The 16,352-nt window shown below is 48.7% G+C and overlaps 1 protein-coding gene across 1 annotated transcript in view; it reads right to left on the bottom strand.

Moving 5' to 3' along the window:
• The window catches only part of LOC126203463 (glucose dehydrogenase [FAD, quinone]-like), an 83,531-nt gene that overhangs the window by 35,164 nt on the left and 32,015 nt on the right, over positions 1-16,352 (bottom strand). Inside the window, exons 3-5 of the mRNA XM_049937780.1 lie at positions 14,082-14,231; positions 8,483-8,806; positions 6,187-6,531 (exon numbers count right to left, since the gene is read on the bottom strand). Of these exons, the coding sequence (XP_049793737.1) occupies positions 6,187-6,531; positions 8,483-8,806; positions 14,082-14,231 (819 nt within the window). The remainder of the gene's footprint in view (positions 1-6,186; positions 6,532-8,482; positions 8,807-14,081; positions 14,232-16,352) is intronic.

The raw sequence follows: 16,352 nt of genomic DNA, 5'->3' as shown, positions 1-16,352 counted from the left end.
TTTGTACCACAGTGACGTGCGTAAACGCAGAGGGCGCGTTTGATGATTCTGTAATAAATTGCGCTGTGTCTTACGAAGTGTTAAGAGTGTATGTTAGCATATTTTGAGGTACGCTAAAGTGCACATGCAGATGGAAGGCCTGAAGATCATGTATACGCAATCCATTGAAACTTTGCGACTAGAAGACGATGCCACTCGGCTGATAACCCGTGAAGATTCCATAATCAGTTTTGTTCCACGTGTTTAATAACGCCATGATTGCGTGAATGATACGTAGTGACAGGTACTGAACAGGTCTTGTGCAGAGGAAGTGGCTTACCGAATAAAGAATATAGGGTGGTATTTAAAAGAGACATAATGGTGTTTAAGAATGGCAATCGTGATAAATGTCCCCCTTGTAGCTACATAACATTTGCTTGATACATTTTTATTTTGCGTCCAGTGTATTACAATACATATTTCCGACCTCTTACAAAGTGACGGATGTATGTTTGGAGATGCTTAGCGCCAATCAGCATTAGGTAATGCGTCCCCGCTCCTCCCCCTCCGAGACCCCTAGAGTCGCAGCAAGCTGCCTCGCATTTGAAACTCCCTCTACTTTTACACTAACAAGGGAGCTCTCGAGTGTGAGGTCGCAAGTTCAGTCTTTAGTAAGGCTCATTTGAAAGTGTTGTCTTAACGACTATGACAGGAAAAACATCAGCTGTTAATGACTTAGCATGCGCCTCAGGAGGGCGACAGAAAATGAGTGTCCGGGAGGTGCAGACATTAACCTTCTATAGGACGAATGTACTACACTTCACAAAATGGACATTGTCGACATTTAAGAAATGTTCAAACAAACCATTAACTTGCACCATAAACAACAAATGAAAAATGGCGCGCCAAACTGATCACAAAGGTTCGCACCACCAAAATCGAAAGCGAACTCCTTGGGAGTTACAGACCGTGCCAGGGCTTTCAGCTATGTGTCCACTGTCAAAGAACGCATACAGAATCCTGTCGGTGTAACGTAATGAGGAGAGCTGATGGAATGTGATGGCGTGCAACCTAATGCCAAACAGTGTAAGTGGGTGTCTTCCAAGTCGTAGCTGCGGATAGTCCGATAACATGTTTTATAGGCACGGGAAGAAACGAACATCTAGAGGCTGAATTTGTCCGGTAGTTCCAGGCAGTATGAACAGCAATGTCACAAACTCTCCAGAAGGGATCGTTTGCTCTAAAAGAGTATGATTCTTATACAACGACCAGAAATCAAGGAAAAGCAAGTTACTTCGGCCAGCTATTAGTCAAAAGCGGTGCTTATACCATGGCTGTAGTTATCTTACGCCCATTTTCCCAGTCTTGCTTGCTGTGACGTAAATAGTCCCCATTGCCCTTGCAATATCTCGTGCGCGAGAAAGAATCTAAGGGGGCAGAGCACCTCTAACTTCTCGCAGCACAATAAATAACCTTCCAGCCAATTTACCATCCAGATTAACAGTCGGCATAATTGTATACGACTGCGTTAAGGGATTGATGTTAGCTGACCGTAATAGACCTCTATTGGTACCTCTAAATTCCGGGGTTCCTTTCGTATCCACTTCCTCTTCAAAAACCGATTGGTCGGAGTTGAAAACAAATTCCTTACTCAACGATGGGATAAGTTCATCTCATCTATAAATTTTCGGGCCGAGTCTGCCGTTCGCTGTGCATCTTCTAGTTTCAGCTTTGTTTGGAACTTCGTTACCTTCCATTTTCCAGTTCTGTAGCACCGCTTGAAGTTGTGCAACCATCCACTGCTTCGCTTGAAATCAGTGTAATCTATGCCGCGGGCAATTTGATGTGCATAACGTAGTAGGTCGCAATGACGCACATCCTGCAAATTGTATCGAGCGTCCTTGAAACGCGCAAACGCCTTGCCTTCACTTCAATATCTGTAGTTTTTCTTACGCACTACGGTCATATCGCTGCGTGCTTATTCGAAATCTCTTCATATTTTTTTTATTATGCTGCGGATGATGTTCCATGTTATATTTAGTAGCCCATCCTTGCACAACGATTGTCGTTTAATACGTTTCACTGGAGACGGGCTTTGTGGCTCGCTCTCCGACAAGGGTGATGAACTACATGGCTCGACATCTGTTTCAGTATAACTTTCACTTGTTGAGCACGTGCCATCATTGTACTCTTCATTAACATTGTCCGCACAACGATCGTATACGACACCGCACATTCTACTGCTTCATCTTGCAGAAATGCTAATGTCAACTTGTGCAACTGCTGTTGTAGATACAATACAATGTTTGCTTTGTTTGTTGTTGCCATTGCTGTGCTCGCACTTTTCTGAGGCACCGTACTCGTCGACTAAGTAGTTCAGGTACGCCCCGTAGCCTCACGCTGACAAAGAACTTGAAGATGCTCTCACAGATTGGCTGCAGTGTTAGCTGATAGAATTTGAAGCAGAGGAAATAAGTCAACCCTTTCCGGCATAATAAACGCTAAAATCTGATCGTTGGTTGTGTAGAGAAATAATGCAAAAGAATAGCTCCTTGCCGTTTAAGTATTCTGTTATTATGCACCGAAGAGACAAAGAAACTTGTGCAGCTGCCTAATATCGTGTAGGGTCTCAGCGAGCACGCAGAAGTGCCGCAACACGACGTGGCATCCACTCGGCTAATGTCTGAAGTAGTGGTGGAGGGAACTGACACCAGAAATCGTGCGGGGCTGTCCATAAATCCGTAAGAGTACGAGGGGGTGGAGATCTCCTCTGAACAGCACGTTGCAAGGCATCCCAGACGTGCTCAAGTGGCAGTGTTTAAACTGAGAAGAGTGTTCCTGGAGCCACTCTGTAGCAATTATGGACGTGCGGGGTGTTACGTTGTCCTGCTGGAACTACGCAAAATCGTCGGAATGCACAGTGGACATGAATGGATGCACGCCATCACACAGTATGCTTACGTTCGTGTCACCTGTCAGAGTCGTAGCTAGAGGTATCAGGGGTCCCATATCACTCCAACTGGAGACGCCACACACCATAACAGAGCCTTCAGCAGCTTGAACGGTCCCCTGCTGACAAGCAGGCTCCATGGATTCATGAGGTTGTCTCCCACCCTTACACGTCCATCCCCTCGACACAATTTGAAATGAGACTCGTCCGACCAGGCAACATGTTTCCAGTCATCAACAGTCCAGTGTTGGTGTTCACAGGCCCAGGCGAGGCGTAAACCTTCGTGTCGTGCAGTCATGAAGGGTACATGAGTGGGCCTTCGGCTCCGAAAGCCCATATCGATGATGTTTCGTTGAATGGTTCGCACGCTGACACTTGTTAATGACCCAGCGTTGAAATCTGCTGCAATAGGTGGAAGGGTTGCCCTTCTGCCACAATGAATGATTCTCTTCAGTCGTCGTTGGTCCCGTTCATGCAGAATCTTTTTCCGGCCGCAGCGATGTCGGAGATGTGATATTTTACAGGTGCACTGTACACGGTACAGCCGTGAGATGGACGTACGGAAAATCCCCACTTCATCACTACCTCGGCGATGCTATGTCCCATCACTCGTGCGTCGACTATAACGCCACGTTCAAACTCACTCAAATCTTGATAACCTGCCATTGTAGCAGCAGTTATACAGGGTGTTACAAAAAGGTACGGCCAAACTTTCAGGAAACATTCGTCACACACAAAGAAAGAAAATATGTTATGTGGACATGTGTCCGGAAACGCTTACTTTCCATGTTAGAGCTCATTTTATTATCATCATCATCATCATCATCATCATCAATTTTATTACTTCTCTTCAAATCACATTAATCATGGAATGGAAACACACAGCAACAGAACGTACCAGCGTGACTTCAAACACTTCGTTACAGGAAATGTTCAAAATGTCTTTTGTTAGCAAGGATACATGGATCCACCCTCCGTCGCATGGAATCCCTGATGCGCTGATGCAGCCCTGGAGAATGGCGTATTGTATCACAGCCGTCCACAATACGAGCACGGAGAGTCTCTACATTTGGTACCGGGGTTGCGTAGACAAGAGCTTTCAAATGCCCCCATAAATGAAAGTCGAGAGGGTTGAGGTCAGGAGAGCGTGGAGGCCATGGAATTGGTCCGCCTCTACCAATCCATCGGTCACCGAATCTGTTGTTGAGAAGCGTACGAACACTTCGACTGAAATGTGCAGTAGCTCCATCGTGCATGAACCACATGTTGTGTCGTACTTGTAAAGGCACATGTTCTAGCAGCACAGGTAGAGTATCCCGTATGAAATCATGGCGGTGAATCGAGGAAGTACAGTACATACTGACGAAACTAAAATGAGCTCTAACATGGAAATTAAGCGTTTCCGGACACATGTCCACATAACATCTTTTCTTCATTTGTATGTGAGGAATGTTTCCTGAAAGTTTGGCCGTACCTTTTTGTAACACCCTGTATAGGCGTTGCCGACCGCAGCGACGTAGTCTGCATGTATCTGTATTTGAATACGGATGCCTATACTGGTTTCTTTGGCGCTTCGAGTGTAGTGTTCGCATGGCTTTGCAGTAACTCCGAGAACTAAAACTATGTGATCGGGAATGGTCTTGTGCACATTCAGATATTTCAGGGCCCCGTATCGCAATTTTAAACAAATAGTGCAGGAAGGGACCATCACCGTCAATAAAATGTCAAATCAGGAACGCCTTCAGCCGTATATATTTCTAATTTTGTTTTATTTATACGACCAGTTTCGGAGTTTCGCTACGCCGTCTTCCGGCTCCCTGACCGATGTATAGGAAGAATGCAACCTCGTGTGCATTCGGAATAGGGGCCAGCATTTAGAGACTGGTATCCGTAGACTTCTTCTTTAACAACGGAACCCCTTTGTTCATCAAGGAATCTGCACTCTCCAAGTGACGAACGACGGGATCGCCTTGTTAAGAAAGAAATCTCCGTATAACAGTTACTGAATGCTGGCCCTATTTCGATTGCACATGAGGTTGGATTCTTCCTGCACCTCGGTCAGGGGGCACGGAGATAGCATAATGAAGTGCCCAAACTGGTCACATAATTAAAACGAAACTGGAAATATTGACGGCTGAGGGTGTTTTTGATTTGACATTTTATACTGAACAGCCAAAGTCCCTGAACCATCATATACATAGATGGACATACAGATCACCGTTGATAAGTTAAACTTCTGTTAAATTGATTCGGTTGTATAACGAGATTTTCACTCTGCAGCGGAGTGTGCGCTGATATGAAACTTCCTGGCAGATTGAAACTGTGTGCCCGACCGAGACTCGAACTCGGGACCTTTGCCTTTCGTGGGCAAGTGCTCTACCATCTGAGCTACCGAAGCAGGACTCATGCCCGGTCGTCACAGCTTTACTTCTGCCAGTACCTCGTCTCCTACCTTCCAAACTTTACAGAAGCTCTCCTGCGAACCTTGCAGAATTAGCACTCCTGAAAGAAAGGATATTGCGGAGACACGGCTTAGCCACAGCGTGGGGGATGTTTCCAGAATGAGGAGAGCTTCTGTAAAGTTTGGAAGGTAGGAGACGAGGTACTGGCAGAAGTAAAGCTGTGAGGACCGGGCATGAGTCGTGCTTCGGTAGCTCAGATGGTAGAGCACTTGCCCACGAAAGGCAAACGTCTTCATTCGGTTATAGTTGTTTTGCGATATCTGCGAATATAAAAGTGGTTCAAATGGCTCTAAGCACTATGGGAGTTAACATCTGAGCTCATGAGTTTGCTACACTTGGAACTACTTGAACCGAACAACCTAAGGACATCACACATATGAATGCCCGAGGCAGGATTCGAACCTGCGACCGTAGCAGCCGCGCTGTTCCGGACTGAAGCGCCTAGAACCGCTCGACCACAGCGGCCGGCCTCTGCGAATATACCTTGGTTTTTTCTTCTTATCATAGTAAGTTCGTCCGAATCTCGTTGTCAGAGTTTTACTGTACCTGTCCGTGGTTGTGAAATCTGTAGGATGGAAGTTATACTAATCAGCAACAAATTTACAGACACACACAGTAGATGGTATAGACAAATGGTTCAAATGGCTGAGCACTATGGGACTTAACAGCTGAGGTCATCAGACCCCTAGAACTTAGAACTACTTAGACCTAACTAACGTAAGGACATCACACAGATCCATGCCCGAGGCAGGATTCGAACCTGCGACCGAGCTGCACAGCAGAGGATCGCGTTACCTCCTTCCTGGCGCGCACGCGCAGCATGCGGCCCCCGCGCAGGAAGCGCACGGCGGCGGCGCGGCCGGCCTCCACGTCGACGCCGGCGACGTGCGCGTGCAGCGCGACGTGCAGGTTGGGGCGCTGCGCGGCCGGCCGCACGAACGCCTTGTTGGCGGAGCAGCGCGAGCCGCGCCGCGTGTTGGACTGCACGTAGCCGAAGACGTCGTGGCGCGCGCCGTTGTAGTCGCGCCGCGACGGGTAGCCCGCCTCGGCAGCCGCGTCCAGGAAGGCCTCCACCAGCGGCGTGCGGAACGTCGGCGTCTCCACGTCCAGCGGGCCGTCCTCGCCGTGGAAGCCCGCGTCCTGCGCGCGCACCGACAAGTGTTCACTGCGCTGCCGCATCGCGGTCCGTGGCACGGCGACGTCGTCCCCTACTTAACACTGTCTGCTCACGCTTGCCTGGTCGAATGCGCATCTTTTGTTTACGGTTATTAGTTCAGGCTCTAACGTAATTACTCCGGTGACGACGTCACTTATACGACAGGAATCGGTATGCAAGCGACATACGTTCCGAAACGCCGCGCATAAAAGAAAGTTTCCGGTGCTCATACCTCGCCTTCTGTTGGAGATGAAAAGCTACGATCAAGTGTTCAGGATAGCCCTTGGACTAGAGACCATTTGTGTACGAAAACAGAAAGATCGTCTTACTGTCGTTATCGTACACTTTGTCTTGCTTAGGCAAATGGAGCAAATCGCTGGATTCTTTTTAACATTTGATGTGGTATACGGTGGGCTTGCTGCGTCTTAGGGGGCACCATTAGTTCACGGGCCGTTCCTGGGAAAACCTCACAAAAAGGTTCTTCTACTACATTTTCCGCCGTCACCAGCGGACCAAAACGGAGCCCACGATTCCGAGATGGCTATGCACAGAAAGAGGCTGAAATTATTGCCGATACATACCTACGATCCTCATCTCTAACATCCTTGAAAATTTTCCTCATAACTTAATCGGTTTCCGAGAGGCAGAGGTCTAAATTTACGGTACTTGTAAACGTAAAATACCTACGTAAAATACTGTGTGAAGCTTAAACATAGTTAACAAAGCTTTACAGCACGGAGAAACATGCAGTTAACTGTTTCTGTTATCATATGAGAACCCCATGTTGGGGTGCTGAACCTCATGTAAATTTTTTTGCACGTAAAATCTGGTCTGTTGTGCTACATTAGTTTTGTGTTGTTTCAGTTTCACACAAGTAAACTATCTACAAATACGTTTCTTTTCATAAACTTACATGCCGAACTGCAGCAGGGAAAAGAAGGGAACGAGCGGAAAAATTCTCCTATTCGACCACAAAAAAAAGGCAGATATGTTCCTGATTATTTAAAACATTCTGACTGTAAAGTGGGGCACTGGCTATCTTATTCTACCTTCCTCAGCTCTTTTTAAAATTTCTCCCACAAATTTTGGCAGCAAACGTATTCGCTCCTTATTGTGCTGAGAGGGGAGAACACAGAGGCACTGGCAAATGGATGGAAAAGTAATAAATACTGGAAGATATTAGGTAGTAGCTGTGTTACAGAAAGAGTGAAGAAGACAATGGCAGTATGGCAGAAAAAGAGGGACAGAGTGGCAGTGGAACACAGATGGCAGTGACAGAACAGTGCTAGGAAAAGAGAGGAGGAATAGTGCCAGTGGGAGAGAAATTACGAGGAGGAGAAAGCGGAAGTGGGTGAGAGCCAGTGATAATGAAAGATTGAATAGATGACAGTGACAACGAGGAAGAGAGAGATAGTGACAGTGAGAAGAGACAACAGCAGTACGAAGGAAGGTGTGAGACAGTAGCAGTAAGAGGAAACAGGAGGCAGGCAGTGGCAGCGAGAGGAGGCTGTAGTAGTAGGACGGAAGGGAGGGGACCGTGGGTGTTACACACGGGACTATGACAAAGACACACATGGGGATAATGGCAATGAGTTGGGCTGAGTGAGTGAGTGAGTGAGAAAGGACAGCTAGGTGGACGGGTATGAGCGATTTACAGCGATGGACTAGTGGGTGTGAGTGAGTTAGTTACAGTTACGCGAACGTGGGGGAGTTTGAGGTGAGTTGCATGTTAAAAAAAGCGCGGATATGTTGGTAAGCCAAAATTTTTGGGATATTTTTATAGTTGCTGCGGGAGATAGAATTCGGCAGCTCGTACAGCACTTCTCTTTTAAACAAACACGAACACAGTCGCACGTTTTGGTGCTCCGTTAGGAGCATTTTTCCTCAGGTAAAAAGTGTGAGAACTGTTTGGAAGGGCAGTGTAGGTGGTCCCACCTTGGTGCGCAGCCGGCGCGCGTTCTCGGACTTCTTGAAGTAGGGCAGCACGTCGCGGTAGCCCCAGCCGGGGTTGCCCATGTCGCGCCACGAGTCGTAGTCCCCGGGGTGGCCCCTGGTGTAGATCATGTAGTTGATGACGGAGCTGCCCCCCAGCGCCTTGCCGCGCGGCCACTCGCAGCGGCGGTCGCGCATCGCCAGGCAGGCGCCCTGCTGCGGCTGGACGCGGTAGCCCCAGTTGTAGTTGGTCAGCTGGAAGTAGCCCACGAAGATGGGGATGTCCGTCAGCACCGACTCGTCCATGCCGGCCTCCAGCAGCAGCACCTGCCGCGGGCACACAGGCACACGCTGGGGTCCAGTAGAGACCGGCGGCAACACTACTAGTCGAGCACAGTATCACTGCACCTGGGAGGGAGGGCGGCTCGGTCGGCTTATCGCGAGTTTTTATCGTCATATTTCACGGGGACGCGCTGAAACACTTAATAGCATATTTACAGTTTGTCTTGAAGTCATTCACAATGCGCTGCTATCTCTTTTGATTTTATTTCAGCAGGGAAGCTAAAACAGCTTCGGTCTGGAAACATCCCCCAAGCTGTGGCTAAGCCATGTCTCCGCAATATCCTTTCTTTGAGGAGCGCTAGTTCTGCAGGGTTCGCAGGAGAGCTTCTGTAAAGTTTGGAAGGTAGGAGACGAGATACTGGCAGAAGTAAAGCTGTGAGGACGGGGCGTGAGTCGTACTTGGGTAGCTCAGTTGGTAGAGCACTTGCCCGCGAAAGGCAAAGGTCCCGAGTTCGAGTCTCGGTCCGGCACACAGTTTTAATCTGCCAGGAAGTTTCATATCAGCGCACACTCCGCTACAGAGTGAAAATCTCATTCTGGAAATCTTAGATCTTGTTACAGGACTTGACAATTATTTCACGGCTGCCGCTATCAGGAAATAAGTACCAAACTATAGCGTCCCACTTAAAAAAGCAAATTTGACCTCCATATCCCTGAGGCGACCCCACCTAGCAACAAAAAACCAGCGTCATATTATCTTGTCCCATGCAACATTTCTCTCACAATCTTATCAGCTAGTATCATACTTAGGGGTTATTCTTGGTGGCAGTAGTTAGTGACTCACCCTGCACAAGTAGTGCTTCTGCATAGTTAATTAAGGAGTCTGCAAGCATAAGCGCTATGCAACAGGAGAATTTTGAGCACTTAAAGTAGGGACGGAAAAAACCGACCGTTTGATACCGATAACGGTATTTTAGTTCTGAATAAACCGTATATTTCGGTAGTTGTTTTGTGTCGATTGTAACAGGTGAGTTTTTGTTTTTATTAGTAACCGATGAAACGTCCCCTTAGAGCAAAACTGAACATACTCAGACATTACTCTGTTTACTCATTCTGACCAACACTGAACTGACACACAATATCTTTAGCGCAAGGCAATCTGACTTTGAAAAATCCCTACAAAAGAATGGCCCTGACTAACATTAACCTATACCTTTCACGAATCTCTTAACTCACAAAAATCTTAGTTACTCGTGATAGGCATAGTTAGCAAATGAAAGATTTTGATAAAGAACAAACAATGAATTTACCTTAATAATATTCAAAAGTCATTATATATAATCTCAGTTTATGACATCCAGTCTTACAAATTTACTCTCTCTAATGGACACACGTCCAGATCATCCGCTCTCAAAACTCCGCCATCTCTCTCCCCACATCCACCACTGCTGGCGGCTCACCTCCAACTGCGCAACGCTATGCGCTGTTCACATACCAATTTAAAAACCTAAACAGCCTACTTACACCGAGTAAGAAAGCTATCATTTGGCAATAGTACTAATGGTAAATTTTTTGGTTTGTAAATCAACCTTTTTATTAAAAAAAGAATAATTTTTATTTGTAAAATCTGCATTGGTTTGAAATGTTGTGTTATTATACACTCCTGGAAATGGAAAAAAGAACACATTGACACCGGTGTGTCAGACCCACCATACTTGCTCCTGACACTGCGAGAGGGCTGTACAAGCAATGATCACACGCACGGCACAGCGGACGCACCAGGAACCGCGGTGTTGGCCGTCGAATGGCGCTAGCTGCGCAGCATTTGTGCACCGCCGCCGTCAGTGTCAGCCAGTTTGCCGTGGCATACGGAGCTCCATCGCAGTCTTTAACACTGGTAGCATGCCGCGACAGCGTGGACGTGAACCGTATGTGCAGTTGACGGACTTTGAGCGAGGGCGTATAGTGGGCGTGCGGGAGGCCGGGTGGACGTACCGCCGAATTGCTCAACACGTGGGGCGTGAGGTCTCCACAGTACATCGATGTTGTCGCCAGTGGTCGGCGGAAGGTGCACGTGCCCGTCGACCTGGGACCGGACCGCAGCGACGCACGGATGCACGCCAAGACCGTAGGATCCTACGCAGTGCCGTAGGGGACCGCACCGCCACTTCCCAGCAAATTAGGGACACTGTTGCTCCTGGGGTATCGGCGAGGACCATTCGCAACCGTCTCCATGAAGCTGGGCTACGGTCCCGCACACCGTTAGGCCGTCTTCCGCTCACGCCCCAACATCGTGCAGCCCGCCTCCAGTGGTGTCGCGACAGGCGTGAATGGAGGGACGAATGGAGACGTGTCGTCTTCAGCGATGAGAGTCGCTTCTGCCTTGGTGCCAATGATGGTCGTATGCGTGTTTGGCGCCGTGCAGGTGAGCGCCACAATCAGGACTGCATACGACCGAGGCACACAGGGCCAACACCCGGCATCATGGTGTGGGGAGCGATCTCCTACACTGGCCGTACACCACTGGTGATCGTCGAGGGGACACTGAATAGTGCACGGTACATCCAAACTGTCATCGAACCCATCGTTCTACCATTCCTAGACCGGCAAGGGAACTTGCTGTTCCAACAGGACAATGCACGTCCGCATGTATCCCGTGCCACCCAACGTGCTGTAGAAGGTGTAAGTCAACTACCCTGGCCAGCAAGATCTCCGGATCTGGCCCCCATTGAGCATGTTTGGGACTGGATGAAGCGTCGTCTCACGCGGTCTGCACGTCCAGCACGAACGCCGGTCCAACTGAGGCGCCAGGTGGAAATGGCATGGCAAGCCGTTCCACAGGATTACATCCAGCATCTCTACGATCGTCTCCATGGGAGAATAGCAGCCTGCATTGCTGCGAAAGGTGGATATACACTGTACTAGTGCCGACATTGTGCATGCTCTGTTGCCTGTGTCTATGTGCCTGTGGTTCTGTCAGTGTGATCATGTGATGTATCTGACCCCAGGAATGTGTCAATAAAGTTTCCGCTTCCTGGGACAATGAATTCACGGTGTTCTTATTTCAATTTCCAGGAGTGTAGAAAATGCGAAAAGCCATCAGTGCTATCTCAATAATAATGACGACAGAAGCGGGCAACACAAGACATGGAATAAGAACTGATACAATATTGCTGAGACAGTAAAGGCCCTGTTGACGTGTTCTGTGGCTTAAGGCACTCGGGAACGTGCGGTGTGCAAGACCGAGGCCCGCGAGAAAGACAGGCGGAGACTCGCACGTCACAGTGCGCGACATCGCAGGTAGTGTGACGTCATTCACTGGTTACCGGGGGGGGGGGGGGGGCATATTTATCGTCGGCACCGAACATCCGTTGTATTGCGGAAAGGCACCAACCGTAGTCTGGAAATGTTCGTACGAAGTGATGTAGCAATTAAGTAAAAGATTAAAGATTCGTCTGCTATTTCAGTGAAATAGCAAAAGAGGAAGAAAATTATTAGTAACAAGAAATGCAGCCCTTGAAAGCGGACAAACACGAGGAACAGTTCTTGAACTTCAGTGTTCACTCCTCAACACTGACTATATGTAATATCCAAATAGTAGTACGATCCGCAATTGCAGCATGATTTTTCAGCACGGTTTCAAAAAATTAGCGTCAGTAGGAGAATACTAGTCGTTTTTTGTAGTATTGAGGTATTCATCACTTTTCGAGGAAAGCAGCGATCTGTGAAAAGAAAAGGTTTCCTTTACTTGTTTATTTAATTTAATATTTTGATTCTGTGTGTCTTTTAACTGAGCATGTCAAAATTTTTCAGTCTTTATTCGATTTCTACCATTATTAGAGGAAAAAAGGGGAGTAGAAAACCGAAAATCCGTTATTTCAGTTTTAGCAGTGTGGTTAAACTTGAGAGTAAAAGAACCGATGTAACTGGAAACTGGTTGTTAGAGGAACAACCGCCAGCCCTACATTAGCGTACACGTATTATACAATCGCGCTAGACAGATCGATTGTTGAGGATATGAGACGTAGCGCCGTATAACGATCCTGCCTTGGAGGCGGTTTAGTGGGAGATGTGTCTCAGAGCTGGACAGTGACAGATGGTGGCGCGAGGCTGGACGCGCACGTAGTTTATGTATCAGCCGATGGAGGGCAGTATTGGATAGGGGACAGTGATTTAGTTTCGATTGGTCCCACTAGAGTGCAGTAAAGTAATAGAATGTTTTTCATAAACCGTTCTAGTATTAATATGAAGATAATTGTTCAACGAGTTATGTAGTAGGATTTAGTGTGGGAACATTTCGAAGAAGTATGGATATGAACAAAGGGGATTTTTGTAGATCAGATTTGTCAAGTAAGTTTATGGTAAAGGGAAAGTTAATTCAGGCATAAATAACAATAGTAAATAACTTCATGCGTAAACAAAACTTCAGCATATTAGATAATTACGTTGGTGAAAAGTGCAGTCGTTAGGTTTACTATTTTGCGATTGGTTATTGATGAAAAGCGCGGACTGACGCGGGAGAATGTTGTTTTGCTATTGGCTGTTGAGTAAACTGACCATTGGTAGAGCAATATTCCTCGCGCGCCTTTCTCTGCAGGTAGAGAAGACTTGGAGTATTCTAAAGAGGAGTCGGAGCCTAGCCATGAAACAGTTCGGACGTGTGTAGTAGTTCCGATGGAAATAAGATGCCCGATCTAGCAGTGTTTCATACATCACAAGTGTAGTAAAGTGACGGCATAATTATTCCGATGGGCTTGTAGAAATTTCGGAATTTTTAAGTGAATTTTGTGACGAGAAGAGACATATATTCCCCGTGACGTATTGAGCAGGTCGGTGGCTAAAAGCTGTGACTGCATTAGGTAGCGACAGACTTCATATTTGTCGAGAATTCTCAATCAAAAACAATCCGAATTTTTGTAGCTATTACGTTTTCGGGAAATGCAACACCATAAACTTGCTAACGCGAATGAGAGGGATTGTGAGTGACTGTGTTAAGACTAGCACGGGCTTGGCAGTGACACATGTTCACATAAGTTTCAGAATATATTAATTAAGCACAAAGTTTCCAGTCTTTCATTTCGTGTGAAAACTTTCTCCCGAAACGTAGATTAGTAAGTTTAATTGCAGCCTGGTTCACGTGGAAGTACAGTAGGTTTCCCTCGGCTTTCCTACTGATGATCTGCCGAGACAATGTTCACAGGTAGGTGCAGGTTCGTCGTAAAGGGACGGAAGGAACCGCGCCGACGCAGATAGACTTGGGTGGGAAACACCTCTAGGCTGACGAGTAAAGCCGCGGCTGCAGGGTAGCGCCGGCGCTCACCGTCCAGCCGGCGACCTCCGAGAGCCTGGCGGCGACGACGGAGCCCGCGCTGCCGGCGCCCACCACCACGAAGTCGTACTCGGGCAGCAGCAGCGCGTCCGGCCGGTCGGGCGCGTGCCACTCGACGTAGCCGGTGGCGGCCGACGGGCCCTGCCGGTACAGCCGCGACACCGCCTCCAGCAGCGTCAGCGCCAGCCCGTCCGCCCCCGCCGCCGCCCACAGCGCGCACACCGCCAGCCGCAGCGCCGCCGCAGCCGCCCCCGCCGCCATCTCCTGCAACCACACCGCCCGCCTCTGCTCACTCCTGTCGCGGCTGCTCTCACTTCACTCGTTACATTCAGAAGTACACCTTCCTACTCGACAAGCTACCACACAGTGCGTGGCGGAAAGTAGCCTGCACTTCTGACACTCACTCCCTCTCCTGTTCCACTCGCAAATGAAGCGAGAGGGGGGGGGGGGGAACAATTATCTATACACAGTGACCCAGAAACATTGCGACGAGCTTAGAGGGGCTGTAGAGGGCGTCCTGAGAAACAGAGGAGAGACATTTGCGTCTGGAGACCTCATCCGACGACGCTACAGAGCGCCGGAGTTACATTCGCCTGCGCCCGCCACTAGGCCACCCCTCCGACAGCAAACGTGACTGTACGCTGACGGACCGTAGGCGGAATGTCTCGTAATGTCCCCCCAGGGGGCTCGCCAGTCTCTGTCGGGTTCGTGCTTGGCTACCACGGGGCCCCAACCTTCGCAGCGCTTTTTTCCCTTCCGTGCTGCATGTCTATCCTCTTGCTGTTCTTTTTCCCCTCCCTTGGAGAACATGTCTAGGATAGTATTTGGAATGTTCTGCATTGTCTGTCGCTGACGTAAGAACAAAAAAAAATGGCTCTGAGCACTATGGGACTTAACATCTGAGGTCATCAGTCCCCTAGAACGTAGTACTTAAACCTAACTAACCAAAGGACATGACACACATCCGAGCCCGAGGCAGGATTCGAACCTGCGACCGTAGCGGTCGCGCGGTTCTAGACTGAAGTACCTAGAACCGCTCGGCCACCACGACCGGTACGTAACAACAGTTTCACCTTTGTTCCAGAATGAGGATGTCACTCTGCAGCGGAGTATGCGCTCATGCGAAACTTCGTGACAGATTAAAACTGTGTCCCGCCTTTCGCGGGCAGGTGCCCTACCAACTGAGCTACGCAAGCACGACTCACGCCTCGTCCTCACAGCTCTACTTCTGCCAGTACCTCGTCTCCTACCTTAAAAACTTCACAGAACCCCTCCTGCGAACCTTGCAGAACTAGCACTCCTGAAAGAAAGGATATGGCTTAGCCACAGCCTAGGGGGTGTTTCCAGAATGAGGAGAGCTTCTGTAAAGTTTGGAAGATAGGAGACGAGATACTGGCAGAAGTAGAGCTGTGAGGACTCGGCGTGAGTCGTGCTTCGGGAAGTTCAGGTGGTAGAGCGCTTAGTCGTGAAAGGCAAAGGTCCCAAGTTCGAGTCTCGGTCCGGCACACAGTTTTAATCTGCCAGGAAGCTTTTCACCTTTGTTTTTGGCTCTCTTTTCCTTTATTTGTTTCCTTCTCCTGTCGTTCCTTCGCTTCCGTATTCGAGGATCCTCTTTTCGCTTCTTTCTTCCTGTGCGCTCCTCAAGGCCGGCCCACGCGTGTGACGCGTAACAGGTGACTGGGTATTCCCAGCCCCGGGTCGACAGGTAGGGTTCGCACGTACCCCCTGGTACAGGCCAGGGACAGGGACGGGTGATGGGTGATTGCCTGAGCTGTAACCTTCCCAAATTGTCGATTGGTGCCTCTGTCAGGTGTGTTCGGGAGGTGTGACCTGACGTGTGAACAGTCACCTAAGGCGGCTGCGCCCCCTTATTAAGGGAGCCCACATTTGGAAGGAGGACGCCATTGGAGACGCTGGCAATCGTGGGAGATTTTCTAGCAATGAGTCAGTCATCTTCCCAATCACGTATACAAAACGTAAACGTAATGAGGCTAATGATTCAAAGACCCTTCCCGCCGCACCACGGTTCCTCGTGGTCTCACGTAATGAAGACGGTCAGTGCTTTGCCACAGTAAATCCGTTTATTATTCAGAAAGGTGTAGATGCAATTGCCGGCCCTGTGAAACCCTGCTCTTGTTTGCGAAATGGCACTTCGCTTTTGGAGACTACTTCTGATGCTCGAGCACAACAACTGCTTGCTGCCGGCCGGAGTGGCCGAGCGGCTCTAGGCGCTTCAGTTTGGAACCGCTCGACCGCTACGGT

This window comes from Schistocerca nitens, chromosome 9 (genome assembly GCF_023898315.1).
Source record: "Schistocerca nitens isolate TAMUIC-IGC-003100 chromosome 9, iqSchNite1.1, whole genome shotgun sequence".
In the NCBI taxonomy this organism is placed as follows: Eukaryota; Metazoa; Arthropoda; class Insecta; order Orthoptera; family Acrididae; genus Schistocerca; species Schistocerca nitens.
Note: the sequence above shows the minus strand (reverse complement) of the source record. Positions and strands in the feature narration are given on the sequence as shown.